This window comes from Ovis aries, chromosome 5 (assembly GCF_016772045.2).
Source record: "Ovis aries strain OAR_USU_Benz2616 breed Rambouillet chromosome 5, ARS-UI_Ramb_v3.0, whole genome shotgun sequence".
In the NCBI taxonomy this organism is placed as follows: Eukaryota; Metazoa; Chordata; class Mammalia; order Artiodactyla; family Bovidae; genus Ovis; species Ovis aries.
Window position 1 is genome coordinate 65552469 of NC_056058.1, and position 26854 is coordinate 65579322.

At 41.5% G+C, this 26854-nt stretch overlaps 1 protein-coding gene and 1 long non-coding RNA gene across 6 annotated transcripts in view; one reads left to right on the top strand and one right to left on the bottom strand.

The window, feature by feature from the left end:
* SGCD (sarcoglycan delta) overlaps positions 1-26854 on the top strand; it is a 1058523-nt gene that overhangs the window by 872217 nt on the left and 159452 nt on the right. For all 5 annotated transcript variants that reach the window (XM_060415950.1, XM_042250671.2, XM_060415951.1 and 2 more), the window contains one exon: positions 24410-24497. In XM_060415950.1, the coding sequence (XP_060271933.1) occupies positions 24410-24497 (88 nt within the window). The remainder of the gene's footprint in view (positions 1-24409; positions 24498-26854) is intronic.
* LOC114114903 (uncharacterized) overlaps positions 1-26854 on the bottom strand; it is a 34656-nt gene that overhangs the window by 5891 nt on the left and 1911 nt on the right. The gene's annotated exons all lie outside the window — the stretch shown is intronic.

Sequence of the window (26854 nt, forward strand, 5' to 3'; positions counted from 1 at the left end):
TCTAGTTCCAGAGCCCTTATCATAGCCATCTCTACCCCCAGTCACTATCCTTCACCCACTGAATCAGTGCAAGTGTTGTAGAATGCACAGGGTGACCAGAAAGTCTGGGAACATAAATGACTGCCTGACATATCTGAACACGTGCATTACCAGTTAATACCCATGACTGACTAGCTGGAAATGTGCTCAGTGGCTCCACCATTCCACACCAGAGTGGTGAGGGTCTGCTTGACTGATCATCTCTAAACCTGCTTTGGACATGTGGACACAAGCAGTGGATTGCCTTTGCGCCAGATATGAACCCTTCTGACATGCTAAAAATGCAGGCTTATTGCATAATAAAGAGACAAGATTCATCTGAGCCAATACATCACAGACACTATGCAGCCTTGAAAATTTGTTAATATACCACATTTATTGCAATTTCTCAGTTCATTGAACTATGCATTGCTAATAAGAAACACATTAAACATATCACATAATATATAATGCATTGTCATATAATACTATGGAGCCATTTTTACATATGTACAGCAAAGTTTACAGACTTTATGACCATACTCTATTTACCATCTTGATTGTTCGCCTTTTCCTATCTCCATTAATGTGTAGAGTCTAGACTGAACACAGTATTCCAGATGTTCTCTGACTATTTTGAACTGTGGTGTTGGAGAAGACTCTTGAGAGTCTCATGGACACAAAGAGATCCAACTAGTCCATCCTAAAGGAAATCAGTCCTGAACATTCATTGGAAGGACTGATGCTGAAGCTGAAACTCCAATACTTTGGCCACCTCATGTGAAGAACTAACTCATTTGAAAAGACCCTGATGCTGGGAAAAATTGATGGCAGGAGGAGAAGGGGATGACAGAGGATGAGATGGTTGGATGGCATCACCGACTCAATGGACATGAGTTAGAGTAAACTCCAGGAGTTGGTGATTTACAGGGAGGCCTGGCGTGCTGTGGTCCATGGGGTCGCAAAGAGTTGGACACGACTGAGTAACTGAACTGAACTGAACTGACACATGGTAAAGCGAGGTCATCTTCCTGCCCTTAGTTCTTTTAGGTATTGATAATACCATCTAAACCATGTAGACTTCTCTTGCAGTCAGTCCAGTGAACGCAAGGCAATATGATTTTCATTCATAGCACAGTCATTTTTCATATCTACCTTGTACAAGACACTGTTTTAGCCATTGGAGACACAGTGGTGAACAAAACAAAGTCCCTGCCCTCAGTGATCTTTTGTAGTAGGAGTAGACAGGTTAAACACACACACACACACACACACAGAGTCAAATAATATACATAATACATGTTGTGTTGTGCCAAGGTAAATGGAGAAAAAGAGAGCATTCTGCTCTTTCTTTATAAACAGAGAATGAAGAGGTTAGTGCATTCGCCAGGTGAATATCTAGGGGAGATCGCTGAAAGCAAGGCACAGGAAATGCAAATGTATCAGGGGGGAGAGACACTTGGTTTCTCTGAAGAAAAGGAAGTTAGTGTCCATGGAGTAGACATACAGTAGTGGCAAGGGCCTGGGAGGGAATAAAGATTGGATAGAGGGAGAGACCAGATCACAGAGTCTTGTAGTAAGGAGTTTGAGTACAAGACTAGTTGTGATAGCCACTGGAGGGTTTTATCTTTTTTCCTCTCATGGGAATGACATAATCTGTGTTGAATTTAAAAAGGATTACTCTGACTGTTTGGGGGATAATAGACTTTAGGAGGGCAAGAGTGGAAGCAGGGAAATCAATATGAACTACAGCAGCTATTTTTGTATGTCCAAGATAGGTTGGCTTTTAATTATCTGTCTACCTTGATTTATAATTTAATTGCACTGCAGTCAGAAAATGTGTTTTGTATGACACTGGTTATTTGAAATTCATTTGTGAACTAGCACCACGTCAGTTTTTGTAAACGCTTTAGTGTATTTGAAAATTATGGAGATCCTCAACTTGTTAGGTGCAGGGTCTACATGTCTGTTAGTTCAAACTAGTTAAATATTGTTCATTCAAATCTTGGATGTTATTTGGTCAGCAGTGTCTATAATTTTCTAATAGATTTTTGTTAAAATCTCATCCTAGGGTTTACCAAATTTACTTCATGCTTCTGATAACTTTTAAGTAACATTTCAAAGCTGCATTGATTATTAAGTGTCTAGTCATGATTTTATAGATTCTTGAGTTTTTATTTTATATGTAGTTTCTACTTAGACATTAATACCTTTTGCTTTAAATACTAGTTTTTGTCTAATACTAGCATTGATACACCCAGTCTTCTCTTAGTAAGTATTTGCATAGCATATCTTTCTGCCATATCTTTATTTTCAGCCTTTCCATGTGATTTTATTTCAAATATTTCATAAATAGCATTTACTTTGATATTTTATATATATAATGGATTTTTTTAAACTTGTACCATCTTGGTTTGTATTTCTTCTCTATTATTCTTTTGGCTTCTTTTTAATTTATATTTTTTAAATTTTATCTTTTCTTCTGGTGGATGAATTTGTTTTTTCCTCTTCCCTCTCTTTCTCCTCTGCTGGTTTCAGGACCATAGATTGTATTTCAATTTGTTTAATGACCACTTTAATTTACAACATGTATGCTTACTAAGTAATTGTATCTTCCCCTTATATATAATATAGACATCGGTCTATTTTAACCATATACTAAGCTTCCTAGCACACACTCCTCCTCTTCCCCATCCCCAGCACACAAACTGTTCCTGAACTCAGCTTTGCCTTCTTACTGCTTGGAAGGCAGTACTCAAGAGATGAGTACTGGTGAGAACAGAAAGCTTGCTTTATTCAGCAGGTCAGAAACCTGGGGAGAAGGTGGACTCATCTCCAAAAACCAATTCACAAGATTCTGTTTGAACATCAGAGCCTTTAGAGGTAGAATCATTTGGGCAGGGCATCATCGTCTTCTTTATTTTCCACTATGTACAGATTTTTCTTCTGATTGGTTGGTAGTAAGGTAACAGGGTAGTGTTCCGGGAATCTTCTCCTCAGCCTTAAGTTTCCTTCCTCCAGCTGGGTGAAGCCCTAGTTCCTCTGGAAGAACACAAAGGTGTTGTTATGTGTATTTCTAGAGGAACCAGGACTCTGTCCCGAGGCTGCATCATTGTTTCCTGATGCCTCTTCCTTTGTTTCTGTATTCCTTCCCTTTCTTTAGAATCAAATGTTTGAATCTGCCCTTTGGAACTCAGGAAGGCCAAAGAGGCTGAATGAAGCCTATTTCCTACAAACAAGAAATGGGGACACAAAAAGGATTTGTACCAGGAGGGCCCCCCAGGGTCTTTGTTTTTGTTTAGTCACTAAGTCATGTCTGACTGTTTGTGACTCCATGCATGAGCTACATCACACCAGGCTTCCCTGTCCTTCACTATCTTCCAGAGATTGCTCAAACTCATGTCCATTGAGTCGGTAATGCCATCCAACTATCTCATCCTCTTCTGCCCCCTTCTTCTGTTCTCAGTCTTTCCCAGGATCCGGGTCTTTTCCAGTGAGTCAGCTCTTTGCATCAGGTGGCTAAAGTATTAGAGCTTCAGCTTTAGCATCAGTCCTTCCCATCAATATTCAGGGTTGATTTTCTTTAGGATTGACTGGTTTGATCTCCTTGTAGTCCAAGGGACTCTCAAAAGTCTTCTCCAGGACCACAATTTGAAAGCATCAGTTCTTCAGCTCTCAGCCTTCTTTATGGTTCAATTCTACATCCATATATGACTACTGGAAAAACCATAGTTTTGACTATATGGACCTTTGTCAGCAAAGTGATGTCTCTGCTTTTTAATACACTGTCTAGGTTTGTCATAGCCCTTCTTCCAAGGAGCAAGCATCTTTTAATTTTGTGGCTGCAGTCACCATCTGCAGTGATTTTGGAGCCCAAGAAAACAAAATCTGTCACGGTTTCCACTTTTTCCTCTTCTATTTGCCATAAAGTGATGGGACCAGATACCATGATCTTAGTTTTTTGTATTTTGAGGCTTAAGCCAGATTTTTCAACTCTCTTCCTTCACAGGATCCTGTTGCTTTAAAACCTCCTAGCAGGAGAGTCTAGTTCACAGAGAACTCTTGAAGTCCCCTCTTCTTTGCCTGAGCCAAGTACACAGTCATTATGGCCTACTTCCAGAACTAACTGTCAACAGACCCCTGTCTGTAGCCTGCACTCCACTTAGTGGTTCTTTCTCTAGACCATGCACATGGTTGTCCTTTTTTTTTTTTTTAATTATGGGAAAATACACATAACAAAATTTACTTCTTGAATCAATTTAAAGTATACAATTCAGTGTCATTAAGTACCTTCACAATGTTATGTAACTATCAGCATCATCTAGTTCACAATTTATTTTTTTTTATTACCCTAAACAAAAATCCTGTATCCATTAAGCAGCCACTCCCTGGTACCCTCTCCCCCAACATCCTGACAACCACTAATCAGTTTTCTGCCCTTATTCTGGATGGGCATCTCCTGGGTGTTTTATATCATACAGTATGTGGCATTTTATGTCTGGCTTCCTTTACTGAGTATGTTTACAGGGTCCATCCTTGCTGTGGCATATATCAGCATTCCATTCTTTTTCATGGCTGAAATATATTTCATTATATAAACATACACCTCTTTTTTAACATTTTATCTGTTGCTGGGCATCTGGGTTGTTTTTACCCTTTGGTTATTGTAAATAGTACTACAATGAACATTTGTGTATTTTTTTTTAATATTTGTTTTCATTCTTTTGGGTCTATACCACAGAGTAGAATTGCTGGATGATATGGTCATTCTCTGTTTAACTTATTGAGAGGCTGACGAACTGTTTTCCATAGTGGCTGTACCAATTTCCATTCCCACCAGCAATGTTTGGAGGTTCTGATTCTCCACATCCTTGCCAACATTTGTTATTTTCTCATGATGGTGATGATGTTTGTCATTCTAGTGGATGTGATGAGTCGTATGTTTTCTGAGTCCAACTCTGACTTATTGGTTTTCCTCTTCTTGTTGCTTTTGTTGTTAATGATACTGTAACATTGCTTTAGGCTTGGAGCACAGGAGTGTATCAAAGCATGTACTGATCTCCCCATTTCAATTGGAACCTCATATCAATTCTGGCCATGTTCTTATAGTGGAAAACTGAGTTAGCACCTACAAGCCAAAGTACCTGACCACATGATACTGTTACTTTTCTACAGAATGAAGAAGAAGATATCTTTTTGAACTGCTGTAGACTTTTACCAATTTAATTGAAGTTTACTTTAGTTGATTTCCTCTTTAGACATCTCCCCTTTTCCAATGAAATCATACAATGTAGATATTACTTAGCTAAATGAGGGGAGTGGAGACACATATGCTTTTTCTACAAAAATTTAGCTTTCTTTTCCAAGGATTAATGACAACTACAAAATCATTCCTCTTCTCTCCCTTTTGATTTGCCCATAAAATTAGAAATTTTTGTCTTGCCAAAAAAGAAATTAAGAACACACAAAAATACTTAAGAAACTTATATATTGCCTGTAACTTTAAATATTTAATGACATGTCATGTTACTTTATGAATATGTTTTTATATTTTATATTCATGATATTCCTGATAATTAACATATTGTCTATCACAATTTTATATGGTTGTGAAAATAATGTGTGCTCATTTCTTTTTTCTTTTTTGAACAAGAAAATTAGAGTCACATATTATCTTCCACTTCTTAAGAGCTGTAAGGACCCAGGGAGCATAACATTAAGTCCCAGCACTGTTTTAGATTACCAGCCTGGGTTCTAGGTCAGGTTCCATGTAACCTGGGGATAATCACTGCTTAACCCTTCTGTAAGTCTGATAATTAGATGCATACAAAATGCAACCAGTGCCTCAAGTGTGAAATATTTTGTTTGAATACTCCCTTTCCTTTTCTGCCTACCCTTCATGAAAACCTATCCAGGCAAACCTGATCTAAGGTGCCATATGGAATTTGTGTTCATGTCCTCACTTTGAATCAACAGTTACATACCATATCTCCATCCTCCACTCACCTAGTTCTCCATGGCAGCTGGTGAGGCAGGCTTACATGTAAGGAGCTTCAACCATGAGCCCTTCAGACCCCTCTTTTTGGTCAGAATGCCTTCCATGACTCCTTGATCACTCCAGAGGGTCATCTACTCTACCTAGACGCAAATGCTATGCAGGACATTCTTCTGGTCCTCTTATATCAGTTACTGTTACTGTATGCTGAGCTCTTACTCTCTAATAGGCACTGTGCTGTATGTCATGCATGTGTTGACTTACTAGTTTCAGCAGCCTATCAGATGGGAACTATTCTCCCTCTATTTAATAAATGAGGCAACTAAGACACAAAAAAGGTTAAGTTGCCTGCATGCATTCACATCACTAGTGTCTAGAAGAGCCATGTTGTATGCTCAGCTCATCTGCCTAAAATTAGGCTCTTAACCACCATGGAAAAGCAGAAATGTTTCACGTCCTCATAACTCTGCCAGTGTATTGGGGCTGACAGAGCTTTCAACTGTCAACGTCAGTGACCTAATACTCTTTTAAATATACATGCATACATTTAAAGGTACAAACACGATGCTAAATTCCTTACCTGTGCTATTTTATTTAATCCTTCCAGTTCTGTAAGGGAGTTACAGTTAACATGTCCGCTTTACACATAATTAGCCCCATTTTCCAAGTGAGAAACCCCAGACTGTGTGGTCTAGGGCCCCTGACTCAGAAATGTCCAAGCTGGGTCTCAGCTGATTGCTGCATGGCTCCAAAGCCCAACACAACCACAGCAGCACAGCACAAGGAAAGGCTTGCATGACCCAGAGTTAGGGGTTGGTTGGGTTGTTTCTGTATCACTAGTACTGGTTTGTTAAGAGACAAAGTCTCTATTGTGTCCCTTAGCATTGGGCTGGGTCTATATCTTGCAAAACAAATCACATTGCAACACTCCCACACCATAAACTGGGCCTAAGCAGCAACTGCCTCTCTCTCCGTGTCAGCAACGCCAGCCTCCACTTGCATTTGCTTCCGTCTGCAAGGCTCATATCATCTTGACCCAGATTGTTCCTCAGAGATGCTTTCTGCCTCCCTCGCAGGCCACGCACCATTCTCTGAAAGGTCAAGATCTCTAAAGGCCTCATTGATGGAGGGAGGAAGACATGCAAACTGAGCTGAGGAATGTGTGGGGGCCACACAGCCAGACTCGTGCTCCGAGGTCTGCAGGTGCTCATGGGTCACTGCAAGGAAGAGCCCTGTTTGCAAATATGCCCCAAAGCCAGGCAAGTTTGGCCTCTGAAGTTTCTGCAGCAAAGAACAGGAGTGAAAGAGTTTTTTATCTGTTGTTTTCTATATTAGGAAAAACAAACTTCCTTGAGTAAAGCTTATCTTTATCTTGATGCCTATTGAGTTTTAATGCTATAATACTGAAATCTGCTTGACCTCATGGGGAAAAGATAGTGCTGCCTCCCAGTACCAAGGGATTTCACTGTTTATTGGCTTTTTCAGAACCCTGGTCATGTCTCCCTCCCCCTCTGTGGAGATTGCCCTGACTATGCCAGCTGATACCAAACTCTTCCCTTCATCACAGCTCTTATCCTTTCTGTTCAGGTTACATGTCCCACAGCAATAGGGACATAGAGAGGGGAAGTTCTTATGTCTAGAGTCCCAAGTTCTCTCTCTCTGTCATTTACCAGCATGCAGGCCTGGGCAGGTTGTGCTTCACACCTAACCTCAGTCTTCTTTTCTATAAAATGTCCATAACACCTGCTCACTAGAACTATAAACATTAATCAGTCCAGTAGGCATTCTTGAGAGTCTGTCATGTGTCAGCTTCTCTGCTAAAAAGTCCTTTGTTGGTTTTTAAAGAGATAAAACCAGAGATACTAGGTCATTTAAAGCAACCAGTAATGTACCACTGCCCACATGGGTCCTCCCATGTTTTCTGTCAACATGTAGTTTCAGAAAAATAAAGTTATAGGATTAAGTAGATTTTAGAACTCCTGGGTACACAAAGCTAAACAAATTATGTTGATGTGGGACTTCTTAGATCTGATAATAGATTAACAAGTATTATGCAGCTAGAAGTTAGAAGTAACATTGAATTTACTGAACTTTCCCACCCCTACAAAATCTTTTTGTGCAGGTTTTTATTTTATTTTGAAGAATGGCTACTCACATATTATGAAAAAGTTTTCTACAAAATACTAGGAAATGCCAAAAAGAAGGTTCAGTCAGTTCCTGGAGCTGGCATCATGATATCTGCAGTACAGATGAAACCGTCACCTAAGATGATGTGCAGGAGAGTGAACTGGACATCCTCAGGTGACCCGTCACAGTCTGTCTCCAATGTCATACTGGTTTTGGAGTTTTGCTTAAATTTTAAGGTTATCTTTCCAAATACAGCACAAGCTCTAGGTGGCCTCTTACACTGCTGTTGCAGTTTCTAGCACTAGGCTGGGCAACTAGAAGGGAATACAAGACTGACCTTGGTATCCCCAGTCAAGCAGGTATAACACATCTGTTTTTTTCTGTATGCCCAAACAGTGTCTGCAATAGCTGCACCCTCTCAGAATTGAGTCCAGGTTACAATATGTCCCTTTAGACTCTTTGATGGAAATGTACAAGTAGTCATTCTCAGCCAAGGTATTCCATTTAACCTTCAGATCTGACCTTACCCCCATAGAGGAAAATCACCAGCATTTTTTTTTCTCCTATGGAGGTAGCTGGTGACTCAGATGGTAAAGAGTCTGCCTACAATGCAGGAGACATGAGTTTGATCCCCAGGTAGGGAAGATCCCCTGGAGAAGGAAATGGCAACTTATTCCAGTATTTTTGCCTGATAAATCCCATGGACGGAGGACCCTGGGGGGCTACAGTCCATAGGGTCACAGAGAGTCAGACACAACTGAGTGACTTCAGTTTATGGAGATAGCTACATTTCAGGAACCTTGACAAGCAAATTTGAATTAACTCATAATTATATGTTTCTTGCTGACTTGTTTAGTGTATATATAATTAGAAACCCACCCTTCCATCATCTTCTGGACACTCTCACACATACCGCCACACCAGACTGGAAGAACTACTGCCTTTTATCATCCTAAAAAGTCTCTTTCAATTCTTTGTAACCTTCAAACTATGAGAAATTTGACTTGAGATGTTACCTTTAAGTGAAGGATTGCATTATTATACGTCTGCCCTCTCATAGAATCCCAAAGTGATGATTTCTAGAGAAAGTAGAAAGCAAAATTGAAGCTGCCAGAAAGACTCAACATGAAAGTGCACAGATTTCTGTGTGAGTTTTGGCAGTTGAGATAGTTTAATTGTGAACATTTTTCTAAAGGAGCTTTTAGTATTCATTGTGGATGTACAGTGCAACTTAAAGATAGAATGTAGAGTTGAAAGAAATGGCAACTCTGCACCTCAATTTACTAGATTCTGAAGAAATTCATACCTACTGTGCCCCAACCTGAATTCTTAAGTCCTCAACCTTCCACCTACCAAACTCTCCTTTCAAGTATTCTCTCTCTTCCACACTGGTCTCTGGGTCAGTGAATGACCTACTACCTCTCCAGTTGCCCAGAAACATAAGCGCTCCTGGACCATGCCCCTCCCTCTTTCCCAAGCCTAGACACTTATGAATTCTGAAATATACGTTTAACCTCTCTGCTAATCTCCCCTATCCCAACTCCAGGTCTAGCTGCCATCTTCTCCCACCTGGATGTCTACAGTAGTTTCCCTCCTGGTTTCTCACATCAATCCTCACAAGGTAGCCAGAGGTTAAGGTGAAAATAGGCTCACATCACTCCCTTGCTTAAAATCCTTTGATGACTTCCCACTTCTGGAGAAAGTCTAGTATCATTTAAGTGACACTTAAGAGTAAAAAGGGAAGACGAATCTATCATATTTAGATGTACCATAAACCATAGAAATAGAAGAATATAGTATAGATGCCCAAAGAGACAGACAATAAAATAAACTAGAATGTTCTGGCACAGACTTATGTATATTTAGGATAAAGATAGTACTGCCTATTAGAAGGGAAAATAATCTGTTGGTAGATAATGTTAAGGAAAATGGCTTCCATTTGAATTCCCACCTCAACTATTTACCAAAGAGGATTCCACAGGCAATGAGGACTTAGTATGAGAGATGACACCCAAATGTGGGTAGAGTAGAATACAATAATTCCCCTATATATAAACAGATTCTGTTCCGGGAACGCATTCATACGTCCTACAAAGTTAGCCTAGGTACCCAACTAACACAATCAGCTATATAGTATGTACTAGGTTCATAATACTTTTCACACGTGTAAAATGTGTGAAATAAAAAACACAAAATATAAAACATTTTTAATCTTGCAGTATAGTTCCTTGACAAGTACAGTGATAGAGTACAACAACCGGCATACAGGGGCTGCCATCGAGTGAACAGGCAAGAATTATTGACTGGAGGGGGTGGGAGATTGTAGAGGGGAAGGATCGTCAGTAATGGAAGATGGAGGGCAAGCTGCAGTTTCACTCTTGGCTTACATAATTGGACAGGTAAACCTACATTCATTTCTTTGAAAGTTTACAACTTGAAGGTTCTTACGTAGGGGACTTACTGTATAGAAAAAGAACTAAGGCAGGGAAAGATTTATTTGTAAAACCCCAAAGAACCATCCTTAAGGAAAAACAAATGAGTTTTCTTACATCACAATCAAACATCCCTGTTGGTCAGAGGACAGCACGGACAGAGTTAGCAAAACCGATGGCAGACTTGGGGGACGTGTTTCCCGCTCTCCCTTGATCTTTAATCTCCTTCCACGTTGGCCTTTCTCTCTGTCCCTTAAAAATGCCAAGTTCCCTCCTGCCTAAGGGCCAGCACACCTGTCTGTCACTCTTTGGAAAGTTCTTTTTCATCGGGTTTAGCTGACTAATTCCCATTCACTCCTATGATCGCAACCACAGTGTCTCTCCCTTAGGAAGGCCTTTAGTGACTGCCCGGATTAGGGTAGGTTTCTCTTGTATGTGGGCTCAGGTCAGCTTCTACTTCCTGTTTATTGTACTCATTGCAATTGCAATTATATAATCATTTAAGGAACTCTTCGTTTCATGTCCATCCTCACCACTAGGGGTTGTAACCTCCAGGAGAGCAGTACTATGCTCAGAACTTGGCACAGTGCTTTGTCTAGAAGATAACCTTTGAAATGTTCATGAAATGAACAAGTGCTGATTAAAAGAAGCTATATTCCATACTGTATGCCAGATGGATGCTACAAGCCCAGGGAAAATCACAGGCACTATTTAACCTTTATGTCAACAAAAATTGAGGGTAGCGATGCACGCCTCTGCTTCTCCCTGTCATCTAGAGTCTCAGCATTCAGCTCTCATTTGTAGCGCATGAGGTTCCTTGCACTCCAGTAGGTGGTGAACAAGTATTTGTTGATTACAGGTCTATACTGCCTCCTCCCACCCCTCTGTTTCCTGTGTTGATCACATCAGCCATGCTTACTGGCTTGCCTTTTGAAAACTCTGACAGCTGATGTCAACCTTCATTTAATTGCTTCTTTTGTTGACAACTCTCACTCTCTGTTGACTGTTAATTTGATCTGAGCATTCAGTTATTCAGCAAATATTTATTGAAAGCCTGCTGGATGCCAGGAATGTAACAAGCACTGGGAAAGCTGGCGGTCCACTTCCAGTTTTGATATGCTAACATGACACCTCAAAAGAATTGTTGAACAGAGCAGTTCAATTTACTTACATATCCAGAGACCTAAATGCACCCAAATCTGGGCACATCATGGAGAGTATCTGAACAGGAATGTGGTGATGGAAAAACTGGACCAGCTCCCAGCTTAGTGTGAGTAAGTGCTTCACAGTATAGCTTCATTATTCATGACTGGAAAATGTTTTCAAAACAATAGAAATACACAAAAGATCGTTATAAAAAGATATTCCAAGGTAAAATAGAAATGACCATACAATAATATTGTTCCTACATATTTGTCATGTTTGTAAAGGGCTTCCCTGCTAGCTCAGTTGATAAGAATCCACCTGCAATGCAGGAGACTTGGGTTAGATCCACGGGTTGGGAAGATCCCCAGGAGAAGGAAACGGCAACCTACTCCAATATTGTTCCCTGGGAAAGTCCATGGACAGAGGAGCTGGTAGGCTACTGCTCATGAGGATCAACTCAAAGATAACCAAAACATCCTAACTTAAAATATTAATGATAATGAAAACATTTGATGCTTGCTGAAGTTGTACTTACAAACTACCTTTTGGTATGATTTTAATGGCAAATCTAAGTTTGTGTCAGTTTGCTTATTCTTAGTCACGTCAAGAGTAGTATTTCTTAAAAATACATTCAGACATAAGGAACTCCCTTGCGGTTGCCAAGGCAGTGGGGGGATGGTGGATTGGTAGTTTAGGATTAGCAGATGGAAACGTGTATATAGAATGGATAAACAAACAAATATGGTCCTACTATATAGCATAGGGAACTATATTCAATATCCTGCGATAAATCACAATTAAAAATATATAAAAAAGAATGCAGCTATATGTATACCTGAATCATTTTGTTGTAGAACAGAAATTAATAGAACATTGTAAGTCAACTATACTTCAATTTTTTTAAAAAGTTTTATTTAGTGAACATTGATCAGAATAGCCAATACATTGTGACTCCTACCACAAAAGAAGCCAGCGACTTCTGACTACTCTGTGTTTTGTAACCTGACCAGGGGAGAATGAGAGCATATAAAGACAAAACGGTTTCCCTTGTGACTCAGCTGGTAAAGAATCTGCCTGCAGTGCAGGAGACCTGGATTCCATCCCTGTGTTGGGAAGATCCCCTGGAGAAGGGATAGGCTACCCACTCCAGTATTCTGGCCTGGAGAATTCCATGGACTGTATAGTCCATGGGGTCACAAAGAGTTGGACATGACTAAGCGGTTTTCACTTCACAAAGACAAAAGAAGTGTAAATTTAACAAAAAGAGAGAGTGTGTGTAAAGAGCCCTGGGTAGAAAATTGGCTGTGAGAGATCCCCTCCAGTATTGTTTACTCTAATATTGCCAGAGATAAAATCCTGCAGACATAAGTTTGTTTAGGGGAGAATTTTCTAATAGGATCTACTTCAGAGTGAAATCACATGTCCATAATCTGTTAAGCATCCTGCCTTCTCAGAGATGAGTGCCCTTCCGAGGTCTCTTCCTGAAGTTCTGGATCTTGGAATTTGGCAGCCTAATATAGCATTCCAAAAGACTACTTAAATTTTTGAATAGTTTTATATATGCAGATGGAAAAGGCAGTGGCACTCCACTCCAGTACTCTTGCCTGGAAAATCCCATGGACGGAGGAGCCTGGTAGGCTGCAGTCCATGGGGTCGCTAAGAGTTGGACAGGGCTGAGCGACTTCACTTTCACTTTTCACTTTCATGCATTGGAGAAGGAAATGGCAACCCACTCCAGTGTTCTTGCCTGGAGAATCCCAGGGACGGGGAAGTCTGGTGGGCTGCTATGGGGTTGCACAGAGTTGGACAACACTGAAGCAACTTAGCAGCAGCATATATACAGAAAGGCTGTAAAGATTGTGCAGTGCATTCTTGTATACCCCATAGTCAATCTCCTCCGTTACTAGTGTTTAACATTAATATGGTACTTTTGTCACAGTTAAGGAACCAATATTGATACATTGTTACTAGATTAAAATAAATCATTTTTTCAGATATCCTTTGTTTTTATGTAATGTTCTGTTTATTTCCAAGGTTCTCGTCCAGGATACCACATTTTGTTTGTCATGCTTCTTTAGGTTCTATATGGCTATGGCAGACTTTCCTTGGTTTCAGTCCCCTTACCATTTTGAGGAGTACTGCTCAGGTGTTTGCAAAATGATTCTCAATTAAGATTTGTCTGATGTTTTTCTCATGATCAGATGAGGGGAATGGGTTTTGAAGAGGAAGAGTACCAAGGTAAGTTCAGTTCAGCTCAGTCGTATCCGACTCTTTGCGACCCCATGAACCACAGCACGCCAGGCCTCCCTGTCCATCACCAACTCCTGGAGTTTACCCAAACCCATGTCCATTGAGTCAGTGATGCCATCCAACCATTTCATCCTCTGTTATCCCCTTCTCCTCCTGCCCTGAATCTTTTCCAGCATCAGGGTCTTTTCAAGTGAGTCAGCTTTTCGCATCAGGTGGCCAAAGTATTGGAGTTTCAGCTTCACATCAGTCCTTCCAATGAATATTCAGGACTAATCTCCTTTAGGATAGACTGATTGGATCTCCTTGCAGTCCAAGGGACTCTCAAGAGTCTTCTCTAACACCACAGTTCAAAGCATGAATTCTTCGGCGCTCAGCTTTCTTTACAGGCCGACTCTCACATCCATACATGACTACTGGAAAAACCATAACCTTAACTAGAGAGACCTTTGTGGACAAAGTAATGTCTCTGCTTTTTAATATGCTATCTAGGTTGGTCATAACTTTTCTTCCAAGGAGTAAATGTTTTTTAATTTCATGGCTGTAATTACCATCTGCAGTGATTTTGGAGCCCAAAAAAATAAAGTCTGACACTGTTTCCACTGTTTCCCATCTATTTCCCATGAAGTGATGGGACCAGATGCCATGATCTTAGTTTTCTAAATGTTGAGCTTTAAGCCAACTTTTTCACTCTTCTCTGTCACTTTCATCAAGAGGCTCCTTAGCTCCTCTTCACTTTCTGCCATAAGGGTGGTGTCATCTGCCTATCTGAGGTTATTGATATTTCTCCCAGCACTCTTAATTCCAGGTTGTGCTTCCTCCAGCCCAGCGTTTCTCACTATGTACTCTGCATATAAGTTAAATAAGCAGGGTAACAATATACAGCCTTGACATACTTCTTTTCCTATTTGGAAAGTACCCCAAGGTAAAGTATCCCTCATATCAACATGACTTATAACTGTTGAAGTTGACCTTGGTCCCCTGGACAAAATGGTGTTTGTCAGTTTTCTCCTCTGAGATGTTTCTGTCCCCTCTTCCATGCTGTGCTCTTCTAAAGGAAGTCGCTAAGTTTATCTATCTTTAAGGAGCAGAAAATTAACTGAAAAATGTTTGGAATTCGTCTACATAGCAGAGGTTTTTTTTTTTTCTCCATTTATTTCTTTAATCATTTATTTATATCAGAACTGGACTCACAGATTTATTTTATTCTGCCTTGGGTAATAATTAAATGCTGCAATATTTATTTTGTTGTTCACATTGGGCTTCACAGCTTGACCATTGGGAGCTTTTTCAGTTTGTCTCCTGTGTTCCTTTGACACGGTCCCCCATAATGGTGGGATGTTTTTCTGGGTTTTGTTTGTTTGTTTCTGAGCACTTCCTTCCTTCTGACCCTGTAAGATGTTCCAGGCTCATCTTTCTTATTTCTTGCCCCTGTCCTCAAATTGGCTGTTTTCTAAGCGCAAACTTCCTTCTGTAGGTTTTTGTCTGTTTCTTTGTTATAGTTTACATACAATTTTGATAGCTGCTGTGCTAGGCCCTTGGCATATACTATCTTTTTTAACCCTCATATCAACAGCGTTAGGTAGCCTTTAACTTCATTTCATAAATATAAAAAGTGAGTCTCAAAAAGGATTTACCCACTGCTACACAGTTAGTTAATAAAAGAGTTAGGATTCAAGCCCAAATCTGACTCCGGAGCTTGCACTCTGAACTGTTACTCCACAGGCCAGGTTCCCTTGTGTTCTAAGTCAACATTAGGTGGAAGATCTGCTATTGTAAACTGCTGTGCCATTTTGTTAGGCAGATAAGGCAGAAGCCAGCCCAGTTCTCCTCTGGGAAGTTGCTGCAGGATGCCAGCTACACTGATCCCTTCCTTCTCTGAACCTCATTCCTACTGAGAGTGGAAAACCTTCCCTGAATATGGAAATTCTTTATGTGCTTTCTTGGGGTTTTCTCTGTTTATCTGCATTCCTAGATCAGATTGTTAGTTCCTCTGAGAGCAAAGAAAACACACTACCAGGTAGGATTATGAAGATAAATAACTTCAGAACAGACTGTGTTGATGCAGCTGGCATCAAAAGCAAGTATTAAAATCTGTGCCCTTCATACCTGGACAGCATAGATCTCAATGGAAGGGATGCTGTATTATTATCATGGTTATTTTCCGTTTCCTGATGGACTAGGAGCTTTCCCTTTCCTGTTGTCCAGGGCCAGTTGAGTTCAGTTGCTCAGTCGTGTCTGACTGTTTGCAATCCCATGAATCGCAGCACGCTAGGCCTCGCTGTCCATCACCAACTCCCGGAGTTCACTCAAACTCATGTCCATCGAGTCAGTGATGCCATCCAGCCATCTCATCCTCTGTCGTCCCCTTCTCCTCCTGCCCCCAATCCCTTCCAGCATCACAGTCTTTTCCAATGTCAACTCTTCACATGAGGTGGCCAAAGTACTGAGTTTCAGCTTTAGCATTATTCCTTCCAAAAACACCCAAGACTGATCTCCTTTAGGATGGACTGGTTGGATCTCCTTGCAGTCCAAGGGACTCTCAAGAGTGTTCTCCAACACCACAGTTCAAAAGCATCAATTCTTTGGCGCTCAGCCTTCTTCACAGTCCAGCTCTCACATCCATACATGACCACTGGAAAAACCAAAAACCATAGCCTTGACTAGACGGACCTTTGCTGGCAAAGTAATGTCTCTGCTTTTCAGTATGCTTTCTAGGTTGATCATAACTTTCCCTCCAAGGAGTAAGCACCTTTTAATTTCATGGCTGCAATCAAAATCCGCAGTGATTTTGGAGCCCCCCAAAATCAGACTTTTCTGACACTGTTTCCACTGTTTCTTCGTCTATTTCACATGAAGTGATCTTCGTTTTCTGAATGTTGAGCTTTAAGCCAACTTTTTCATTCTCCTCTTTCACTTGCATCAAGAGGCTTTTTAGTTCCTCTTCACTTTCTGCCATAAGGGTGGTGTCATCTGCATATCTGAGGTTATTGATATTTCTCCCAGCAGTTTTGATCCCAGCTTGTGCTTCTTCCAGCCCAGTGTTTCTCATGATGTACTCTGCATACAATTTAAAGAAGCAGAGTGACAATATTCAGCCTTGATGCACTCCTTTTCCTATTTGGAACCAGTCTGTTGTTCCATGTCCAGTTCTAAGGGTTACTTTCTGACCTGCATATAGGTTTCTCAAGAGGCAGGTCAGGTGGTCTGGTATTCCCATCTCTTTCAGAATTTTCCACAGTTTATTGTGATCCACACAGTCAAAGGCTTTGGCATAGTCAATAAAGCATAAGTAGATGTTTTTCTGGAACTCTCTTGCTTTTTCCATGATCCAGTGGATGTTGGCTATTTGATCTCTGGTTCCTCTACCTTTTCTAAAACCAGCTTGAACATCTGGAAGTTCACAGTTCATGTACTGCTGAAGCCTAGCTTGGAGAATTTGGAGCATTACTTTACTAGCATGTGAGATGAGTACAATTGTGCGGTAGTTTGAGCATTCTTTGGCATTGCCTTTCTTTGGAATTGGAATGAAAACTGACCTTTTCCAGCCCTGTAGCCACTGCTGAGTTTTCCAAATTGCCGGCATATTGAGTGCAGCACTTTCACAGCATCATCTTTCAGAATTTGAAATAGCTCAAATAGGAATTCCATCACCTCCACTAGCTTTGTTCGTAGTGATGCTTTCTAAAGCCCACTTGACTTCACATTCCAGGATGTCTGGCTCTAGGTGAGTGATCATACCATCGTGATTATCTTGGTCATGAAGATCTTTTTTGTACAGTTCTTCTGTGTATTCTTGCCACCTCTTCTTAATATCTTCTGCTTCTGTTAGGTCCATGCCATTTCTGTCCTTTATCGAGCCCATCTTTGCATGAAATGTTCCCGTGGTGTCTCTAATTTTCTTGAAGAGATCTCTTGTCATTTGCATTCTGTTGTTTCCCTCTATTTCTTTTCATTGATCACAGAGGAAGGCTTTCGTATCTCTTCTTGCTATTTTTTGGAACTCTGCATTCAGATGCTTATATATTCTTTTTCTCCTTTGCTTTTCACTTTTCTTCTTTTCACAGCTATTTGTAAGGCCTCCCCAGATAGCCATTTTGCTTTTTTGCATTTCTTTTCCATGGGGATGGTCTTGATCCCTGTCTCCTGTACAATGTCAGGAACCTCCATCCGTAGTTCATCAGGCACTCTATCTATCAGATCTAGGCCCTTAAATCTATTTCTCACTTCCACTGTATAATCATAAGGGATTTGATTTAGGTCATACCTGAATGGCCTAGTGGTTTTCCCTACTTTCTTCAATTTAAGTGTAAATTTGGCAAGAAGGAGTTCATGATCTGAGCCACAGTCAGCTCCCAGTCTTGTTTTTGTTTACTGCATAGAGCGTCTCCATCTTTGGCTGCAAAGAATATAATCAATCTGATTTCAGTGTTGACCATCTGGTGATGTCTATGTGTAGAATCTTCTCTTGTGCTCTTGGAAGAAGGTGTCTGCTATGACCAGTGCATTCTCTTGGAAAAAGTCTATTAGCCTTTGCCCTGCCTCATTCCGTATTCCAAGGCTAAATTTGCCTGTTACTCCAGGTGTTTCTTGACTTCCTAATTTTGCATTCCAGTCCCCTCTAATGAAAAGGACATCTGTTTGGGGTGTTAGATTTAAAAGATCTTATAGGTCTTCAAAGAACCGTTCAACTTCATCTTCTTCTGTGTTACTGGTTGGGGCATAGACTTGGATTACTGTGATATTGAATGGTCTGCCTTGGAAACAACAATCTATCGTTTTTGGGATTGTATCCAAGTACCACATTTCAGACTCTTTTGTTGACCATGATGGCTATTCCATTTCTTCTAAGGGATTCCTGCCTGCTGTAGTAGATATAATGGTCATCTGAGTTAAATTCACCCATTCCAGTCCATTTTAGTTCACTGATTCCTAGAATGTTGATGTTCACTCTTTCCATCTCCTGTTTGACCACTTCCAATTTGCCTTGATTCATGGACCTAACATTCCAGGTTCCTATGCAATATTGCTGTTTACAGCATTGGACAAGGACAGTATATAGTATGTTCTAGACACTCAGTATACGTAAGATGCTTAAGAGAAGTTCTTGGGTCCTGGACTAGACACCATTTGCTCTTGACTTACACAGTTTAACCTGCTTTTTCCACTGAAGAAAGCAGAAGTAAGAAGTGGCCCTAGAGATAGACTGATAGCAGTGAGAAATGATAAGCCTCTGCTTCATTCAGAAACCTCACTCAAAGAGACAGTGAGAGGACAAAACTAACAGGAGTAAGCTCACATTGTCACAGAGAGAGGAAGAAAAATGATGGAAAGGGATGACAGACAGTCAGGGAGACAGGGCTGACCAGGCAGAGCTGGGATCTACAAACATGCGGTGAAAGAGAGTAAATAATCAAGGAAGAGGATCCATGATACAGAGCCCGGAAAGTCTCAGGAGCTAGATATCCCTGAAGACTTGAGCATCACTGTCCAGAATCAGTAGAACAGGGTTACTTTTCCACAACGCACTTGAGGCGCAGTGCCCAGAGCCCACAGTAGTCATGATGCACTCTGGAGTGAGGCTGACAAAAGGCCCTGGTTGGAAAATCTGCATAAAGACCAACTGAACTCAGCATCTATACCCAGATCCCACCCCCAACTGACCCAGCTAGGAAGTAACCTCTCCAGCCTAGCAAAAGATAGGAGGCTTGTTATCTAGAATGTTAAGCTATCCAGAAGGATTAAAAAGTCTTCTCTCAATAGAAAAGAGGCAAGAATATATACAAAAGAGAAAAATCACAATTGGAAAATAAACCACTTAAGCCAGTACATAGATTAAATGTGTGTGTGTGTGCAAGTGATGATAACTGCAATGAAGAGCAAAAGGATAAATTTGAAGTTGTAAATGAGGAGATCAAAGTCATAAAACGTTGGGGAGGGGAGTAAGAAAATGAAGATTTCTTTTAGAATTTGTTTGCACCTATATGACCACCCATATGATCACCAGTGTAAAGCAAGTAAATATAATAATGGTTTAACATACTTGAAAACAGGGTAATCACAAATGAGGAAACATTCAGTAGATTTACAAAAACCAAAAGGAAGAGAATTCAAACATAATTCAAAAGAAAACTATCAAGCCACAAAAGGAAAAACTGAAAGAAAGGAACAAAGAAAAAATACAAAATCAACTAGAAAATAGGATTTTAAATGGCATTAAATACACACCTCTCAATAATTACCTTAAATGTCAATGCACTAGCTGCTCCAATCAAAAGACATAGAGTGGCAGATTGTATAACAATAGGCTGCCTACAAAGGAAAACTCCAATTCAAATGATACATGCACCCCAATGTTCATAGCAGCACTATTCACAAAGCCAATGACTTGCCCAGGTCCAGATCTCTGATAATCCACAACCCAGTTTTGGGTCTGCCAGACTACTTTCTAGTAGGTGAGGCTAAGCCTCCCCCTGGTCTCCCACAAGCCCCTTGTCCTTGGATGGTTGCCTTGAGGTTAGTTAGGGAAATTCACTGGCCCCAGAGCAGACTGTCCTGAAGCAGAAATTAACCTCCCCAGCCCCAGGGGCTACAGTGGGGAGTAGGAGGGAGAAAGGAAATAGAAGCAGCTAAGTGGGCAGAATTTAGTGTCTCCTCAGACATGGAAGTGTTTCTCCTACTCATTACGATACCAAGAGACCCCAGGGGTGTTTTCTTGGCTGCTTTTCCCTGGTTTAACCTCAGTCAGCCAAAGCAGAGAACAAATATGATGGCGCTGACCCAGCTGTCAGGGGAGGCACTTCAGAGTTTGTTAGCTGGTGGTTCCTGCTGTTTTCCCAGCAACCTTTCTGTTATCAGGTATTTGGGAGGATCACAGCAAGATGTCCCAGGCTAGAAGGAGGCTTTTTGTTTAAATCCTGATGTAGCAAAGACTGTTTGCCAGCGTGATCAACAGATCAATTAATGCTAAGGTATTATATTTTGACATAGCAATAAAAGGGAATGGCTGGCTATATTTTATCTCTCGCTGTAAACTTTGATCAAAGCTGTTAGGAGATTTTTTTTTTTCTCCTCAATAGAATTTTGTGAATATTAAGGACAGGCAGGTACATTTGAAAATACTGGCATCTGAAAGATAATAGTGGAAAACTTGCAACTATAGGGAGATCCTTTGAAATCTGGAAACAGAATAGTGGACATAGAAGATACCCAAAACTTAGTTCACAGGAGGATTGTAAGGATGAGGATATACAAAGAAAGGTCATCTTCCCCGCCCTCCATTCTTTCTTTCTCCCCCAACCCCCTCCTCCTCCTGCCTCTGTCACTAAACTGCCCTGTCCACCCTGTTCGCCAACCTTACCAACTATAGGGGACTTACTGTGTGCCTGGAACGTAGAAGGTTAATTACATATAGAATTTAATATTTGTAATCAGATGCATATTTTAATAACTTAGCAATAATACATGCAACATCGCATATCAAGAAACTTGAGACAGAACCCTTAACTTGCTCAGTCAGCCAACAGGAACGCGGTATAGATTGGAAGCTTGGTAGCTTGACTCCAGGGCTTCGCTGTGTGCTTGGCTCATAGAGAGGGCTCAGTTGTGTCAGCCCCAGCTGCTGCTGCTGTCAGTGTTGCAGAGAATGAACCAGAGAGCAGTTAGGTTGCTCAGAATCACACACTGGTCAGTGACTGTGGAGCTTATACAGCTCTCTGATTCTGGGTCACCCCTCTCTGCAGCGTCAGGTTGCTCAATATATGAAGAGTTAGTACATTAACTTCTGGAAACCTATATCCCCCTTGGAGTTTCCAAATTCTGAATTCTCACATTGCTTGAACTTAAAAAGCTTACCTTTTAAGTTTTCAGTAGAAGAGTTAAGCACTGCCAGAAGCAATGGCAAGGACAAACAATTTTTGGTTAATATTTGTTTTCTAACAGATAGGGGAAAAAAGAACTATGTCAACTTTAGATTCAGTGTATTTCTTCTTCCCTGTTCCAATTAAAAAAACAGCAAAAAAATATTCTTTATTCACCAGGAAAAATTTTAATTTTAAGCCATTAATGGAGGTGGGGGTCAGTGAATCAGTGGTTGCCTGGATGTGGCAGTTCTCTCTTCCCTCAACACTAGGACAGGAGCCCTCAGTCACGGTTAGCTGGTTCCTCAGGGCTTGAGTGAGTCATCCATCCATTTTAGCAGTTAACCTTGGCTGAGAGGGCCCTTGGCGCTAACCGTCAGTGTGTGGACAATGCCTGGGTGGTGGCCGCCCCACGCCCCGCTCAGCCTCTTGTGAAAACAACTCAGACCTCGACCTGAGCTGCAGTCAGCACAGCCTTGCCTCTTCACCATCTCCAGGCACAGGGCTGGGCCCACAAATCGCCAGTTTTAGAAGGAAAAAGAGATGTGAGAGTCCATAATCTTCCTTGTTTTTTCGTTCCAACTTGGGAAAACCCTATCCTACCTTGGGAAATTCAGCTCACACATGACTACCCCCTTCGCTTCTCTCTATGCATCCTTAAGCCAGGAATAGCCTCACGCTTCAGGGACGTCTCAGCACGCCGTTTGCCACTCTCTAATCACCCTTGCCGTCCCCTGCCTGGTATTGTAGGTGTGTGTGCTGTGTCATTGTTCCCATCAGAACGTAAGACTTTGAAGGTGAAGGGGGTCTTTCCCATCTTCATTTTCCAGACAATTCATGGCACAGTGGTTTCTCTGTATTTGAGACTGAATCCGTAGTGCCTTTACTAAATTTTCAGGCAGATGCCATGTGGCAACAAGGGTTTGAAAAGATGAGGATGACTACACAGTCTTTTTTCTAGTAACAACTATCTGGTTACTGACATATTCTGTCAGAGATTCATCCTTTGTTTTATAGCTTTAGTTTATTCCAAGCAAAGAACATCTAAGTTGAGGGTTGACAAACTATGGCCTATGGCTGCCTGTTCTCAAACAACCAGTGAACTGAGATGGTTATTGGTGGTGGTGGTGGTTTAGTTGCTCAGTCGTGTCCGACACCTTGTGACCCCATGCGTCGTAGCAAGCCATGGGATTTTCCAGGCAAGGATATTGGAGTGGATTGCCACTTCCTTCTCCAAGGGATCTTCCCAATCCAAGAACTGATAGTTTTTAGTATTTTTAAAAGGGGGAGGGGGGAGAAGAATGATATTTTATGACATGGTAAGATTATATTGTTTAAAATTTTATGAAATTCAATTGTCTTTGTCCATGAAGAAAGTTTTATTGGAATACAGCCATACCCATTTGTCTACGTATTGTCTATGGCTGGTTTGCACAAAAACAGCAGATATGAGTAGTTAACATGGAGACAATATGTCCCACAAAGCTGAAAGTATTTATTATCAGGACCTTTATAGAATAAGCATGCCAGTGTTTGTTCTGAGTCATTCTCAGAAATGACTGCCACCATGTGAAAGAGGAATCAGGTGCCCTTTTTGATAAAAGGGAGATGGATTGAAGGTAGAGGATGCCTGGAAGAAAAAAAATCTGAATAAAGAGAAGGAAAAAGGGGGAGGCAGAGGTCTTCTTGGAGATGCTGGATCTCCTGGATTGTGTGTCCACATGTGGTAAACATCTCTACAAAAAGCAGACCATCCTCCCGCAGAGCACCTGGATTCTCAGCTGGTGGACCTGCTGGAGGGGTAGACCTAGTGTATTTCACACAAGCCTTTGCTCTCCACTAAGGGCTCTGCATGATTAATCTGGAGAAACTGGTGAACCAGAGAGGGTGAAATTAGGAGACTGTCATCATTCCGGATCACCCCGTGTACCAGAGCTAACGACCATCTACAGCAAGAGCTAAAGGGCTCTGTGTTCTTAAAGTATTGAATTCAACAAATTTGGGTGTATATGTGTATATGAAATGTCTTTTAAGTATATATGTCTATCTTTGTGTCTCTTTGGGGAAAATCCATTTTGGCTGAATGCCAATTAATTATCATATATGTGGGGATAACTAAACAACTAGGATTTTCCAATTGATGTAAAGATACATCAATTCGAATTTTATTTCCCAGGTGATTCAGTAGTAAAGAATCTGCCTGCCAGGCAGGGGATGCAGGTTCTATCCCTGGGTTGGGAAGATCCTCTGAAGAGGTGAATGGCAACCCACTCCAATATTCTTGCCTGGGAAATCCCATGGACAGAAGAGCCTGGAGGGTTATAGTCTATGGGATTGCAAAAAAGTCAGACACGACTTAGCCACTAAATAGCAAAAAAAAAAAAAAAAAAACCCACAAAGATCAGTTCAGCCCTTGGAGAGTTGGGATTACAGTTATTTAGAAATCTTTTGTCACCATCTATAAAATAAAAAACTGAATCTATTTTATAGTGCAGGGAACTTTATTCAATATCTTATAAGAACCTATAATGGGGAAAAAAAGAAATCTGCTATTTTCATGTGTTTCTCTTATTTTCTTATTACAGGGTAACGCCCTCTACTTCAAATCTGCCAGAAATGTTACAGTGAACATCCTCAATGAACAGACTAAAGTACTAACTCAGCTGATAACAGGTAAGAAAAGAAAGAACTCAGCAGGGCCTGGTCCAGGCTAAGCACTCAGAAAGCATTGAACGGAAGGGTGAATGAAGCACCATGTGACGGATCTAAGACGGAACGTCTGCTCACACATTTTACAGCCTCAGAAAAGAGAACAAAGCATGTGTTCCATGATGCTACTCAAGGGTAGAGTCTCATTCTATACACACATTTAACTTATGCAAATCTGATGATACTCATTTAGAGGGTAGGGAGGAAGAATAAACAATTTTTCATGTAGCATGGCCCCTAAACACCAGCCAGCTGCTTCAGCTGGTGCTCAGCCACAGGGCAGCTCTCTCCTCCAGTGCTGCAGGAAAAGCTGGCTGTGTTGGATTAATTGGGAGATAGCACAGCATATACAAAACCGTGCACATCATACTTTATGGATTGTAAAAGGGATTTGTAGTGATAGTTTGAATCCGTGCCATATTTGCCCTACATGCTGACTTTGAACCTAGCTCCATTGCGAGCTGCAGCTGTATTCCTCCCCCACCCCGAATATGTTTCTGTGGTTCCTTTTAATAGAGCAGATCTGCTTCTAACAGCCATGGAAAGCACTCAGTGGGGTTTAAGCTGCATAGTCCTGAAATTTAAACGAGGATAGGTTATTCACAATAACGACTCTAATGATGAACACGGGTCTCATGGTCACATAATGTTTTGGGTGGTATTACCCACTCTGTAGGTTATGAACAGCAGCAAACAGGATCCTCTGTGCACCCCCACAGCAGATGGGAGAAAGGGACTATGTCTGAATGGCATTGTTAGACTTCCAGACAGAAGATGCCATTTGTTTGGCTTCAGGGCTGAGAGAGAGGTATACAGATGGACATTTTGAGAAGCCAGTTGCCTGAATGTCCTGATAGATAACTGGGACTGAAACATCTGGAGCTCCACTCATCAACATGCCACAGGGAGGCAGGTGCCTTTGTGCCCAGACTCTCACTGGGGCAGGGGTGGGGGAGTGTGCCTCACTCTACCGCTGCAGGATGTGGGTGTCTGGAGGGATGCAGTCAGCCGGTGGGTGACTTGGACCAGCTCCCACTGGAGGAGCTGCTGTGGCAGAGCCCGAAATCCATAAACAACAAGCTCTCCAGCCAGCGCCCGGCTCAGTGGCCTGGCTTCTCTAACATCTGGCCCGCAGTCACGATGCTAAATAATTAAATAAACAGCTTCAGTAAGCAGTGATTTAAGCAGCATGTGTGAAAATTGCCTCCAGGAGGGAAATAAATCCGACCTCCAGCTCCCAGATTCCTGCGTTCAAAAGGAACTTATTTAGCCTGTTGATCATTTGCCATTTATTTGCAGTGGGAGATTTGGTTGACTTGAGAGATTTTGTTTTGATAAGGCTGGAATTGGATGCATGACTGTTAGGAAGAGTCAGTCTCTCTCTCCCTCTCCTTCCCCACCCCTCCCCCCATCCCCACGTTTTACTTCTCTTCCAGCTCCCCTCTTTTCTTCTCTCCACCCCTCTTCTCCCTCCCTATCTCTCCTCCTCCCTGGTCTCCCTCTGCCTCCCCCATCTCCTCCCTCTTCCCTCTTTCTCTAATTCCTTCTTTCTTCCTCCTCCTCCCTCCCCTTTCTCTCTCTCCTTTTCCTCTCCTGTTGTTCTCGCTTGTTCCTCTCTCCTCCCCCATCTTCTTTCTGTCTCCCCTGCTCAGGGAAGACCCCAGAGCAGAGGCCCCTGTTTATCTCTTAAGGTAAAGCACAAGGTAATATCAAATGAGATGGGCTAAAAGCCAGCCTAGCACCAGCTGGTAGCAGACTTTCAAGATGCCTTCTAGAGTGGATAGTGCATACGTCTAAGTAGAATCTCCAAAACAGATAGCCAAGCACAGACTCCCTAAGGTTTTTCTTCAGGGTTCTCCTTTTACATTGATACACGTGGTGGAAAGCACAGAGCAGGTCCAGGAGAAAATACCTCCTAAGTCCTGTTACACTTTGCAGTGCGCTTACCTGACAGCAAACGCTGCCAGCTGCCCGAGCAGCCAGGTTTACTAAGACAGTCCTGAGGATTCAGGAGTTCTCCTGCTTATTACCTAATGACTGTCTCAGAAGCCCAGAAGAAATTCTAGTGTTGGCAATTCAGATGATCTTTTCACAAGAAACAATGTTCTAAACAAAGGTTAGGTTCCCAGGCGAAATCACAAACACATATTTGGCTCATGCCTCTGCTGGTTTAGCACTGCCTTGGTAGTAGGTGCAAAGGGGGAACCCTCTGACCTGCAGAGAGGAAAGCTGCAGAAGTCTGACACAGCATCTGTCCAGAGTGGGAAAAGGCCCCAGAATGAAGGGGATGAGGAAAGAAATGAAACTTCAAGGCCCCAGGT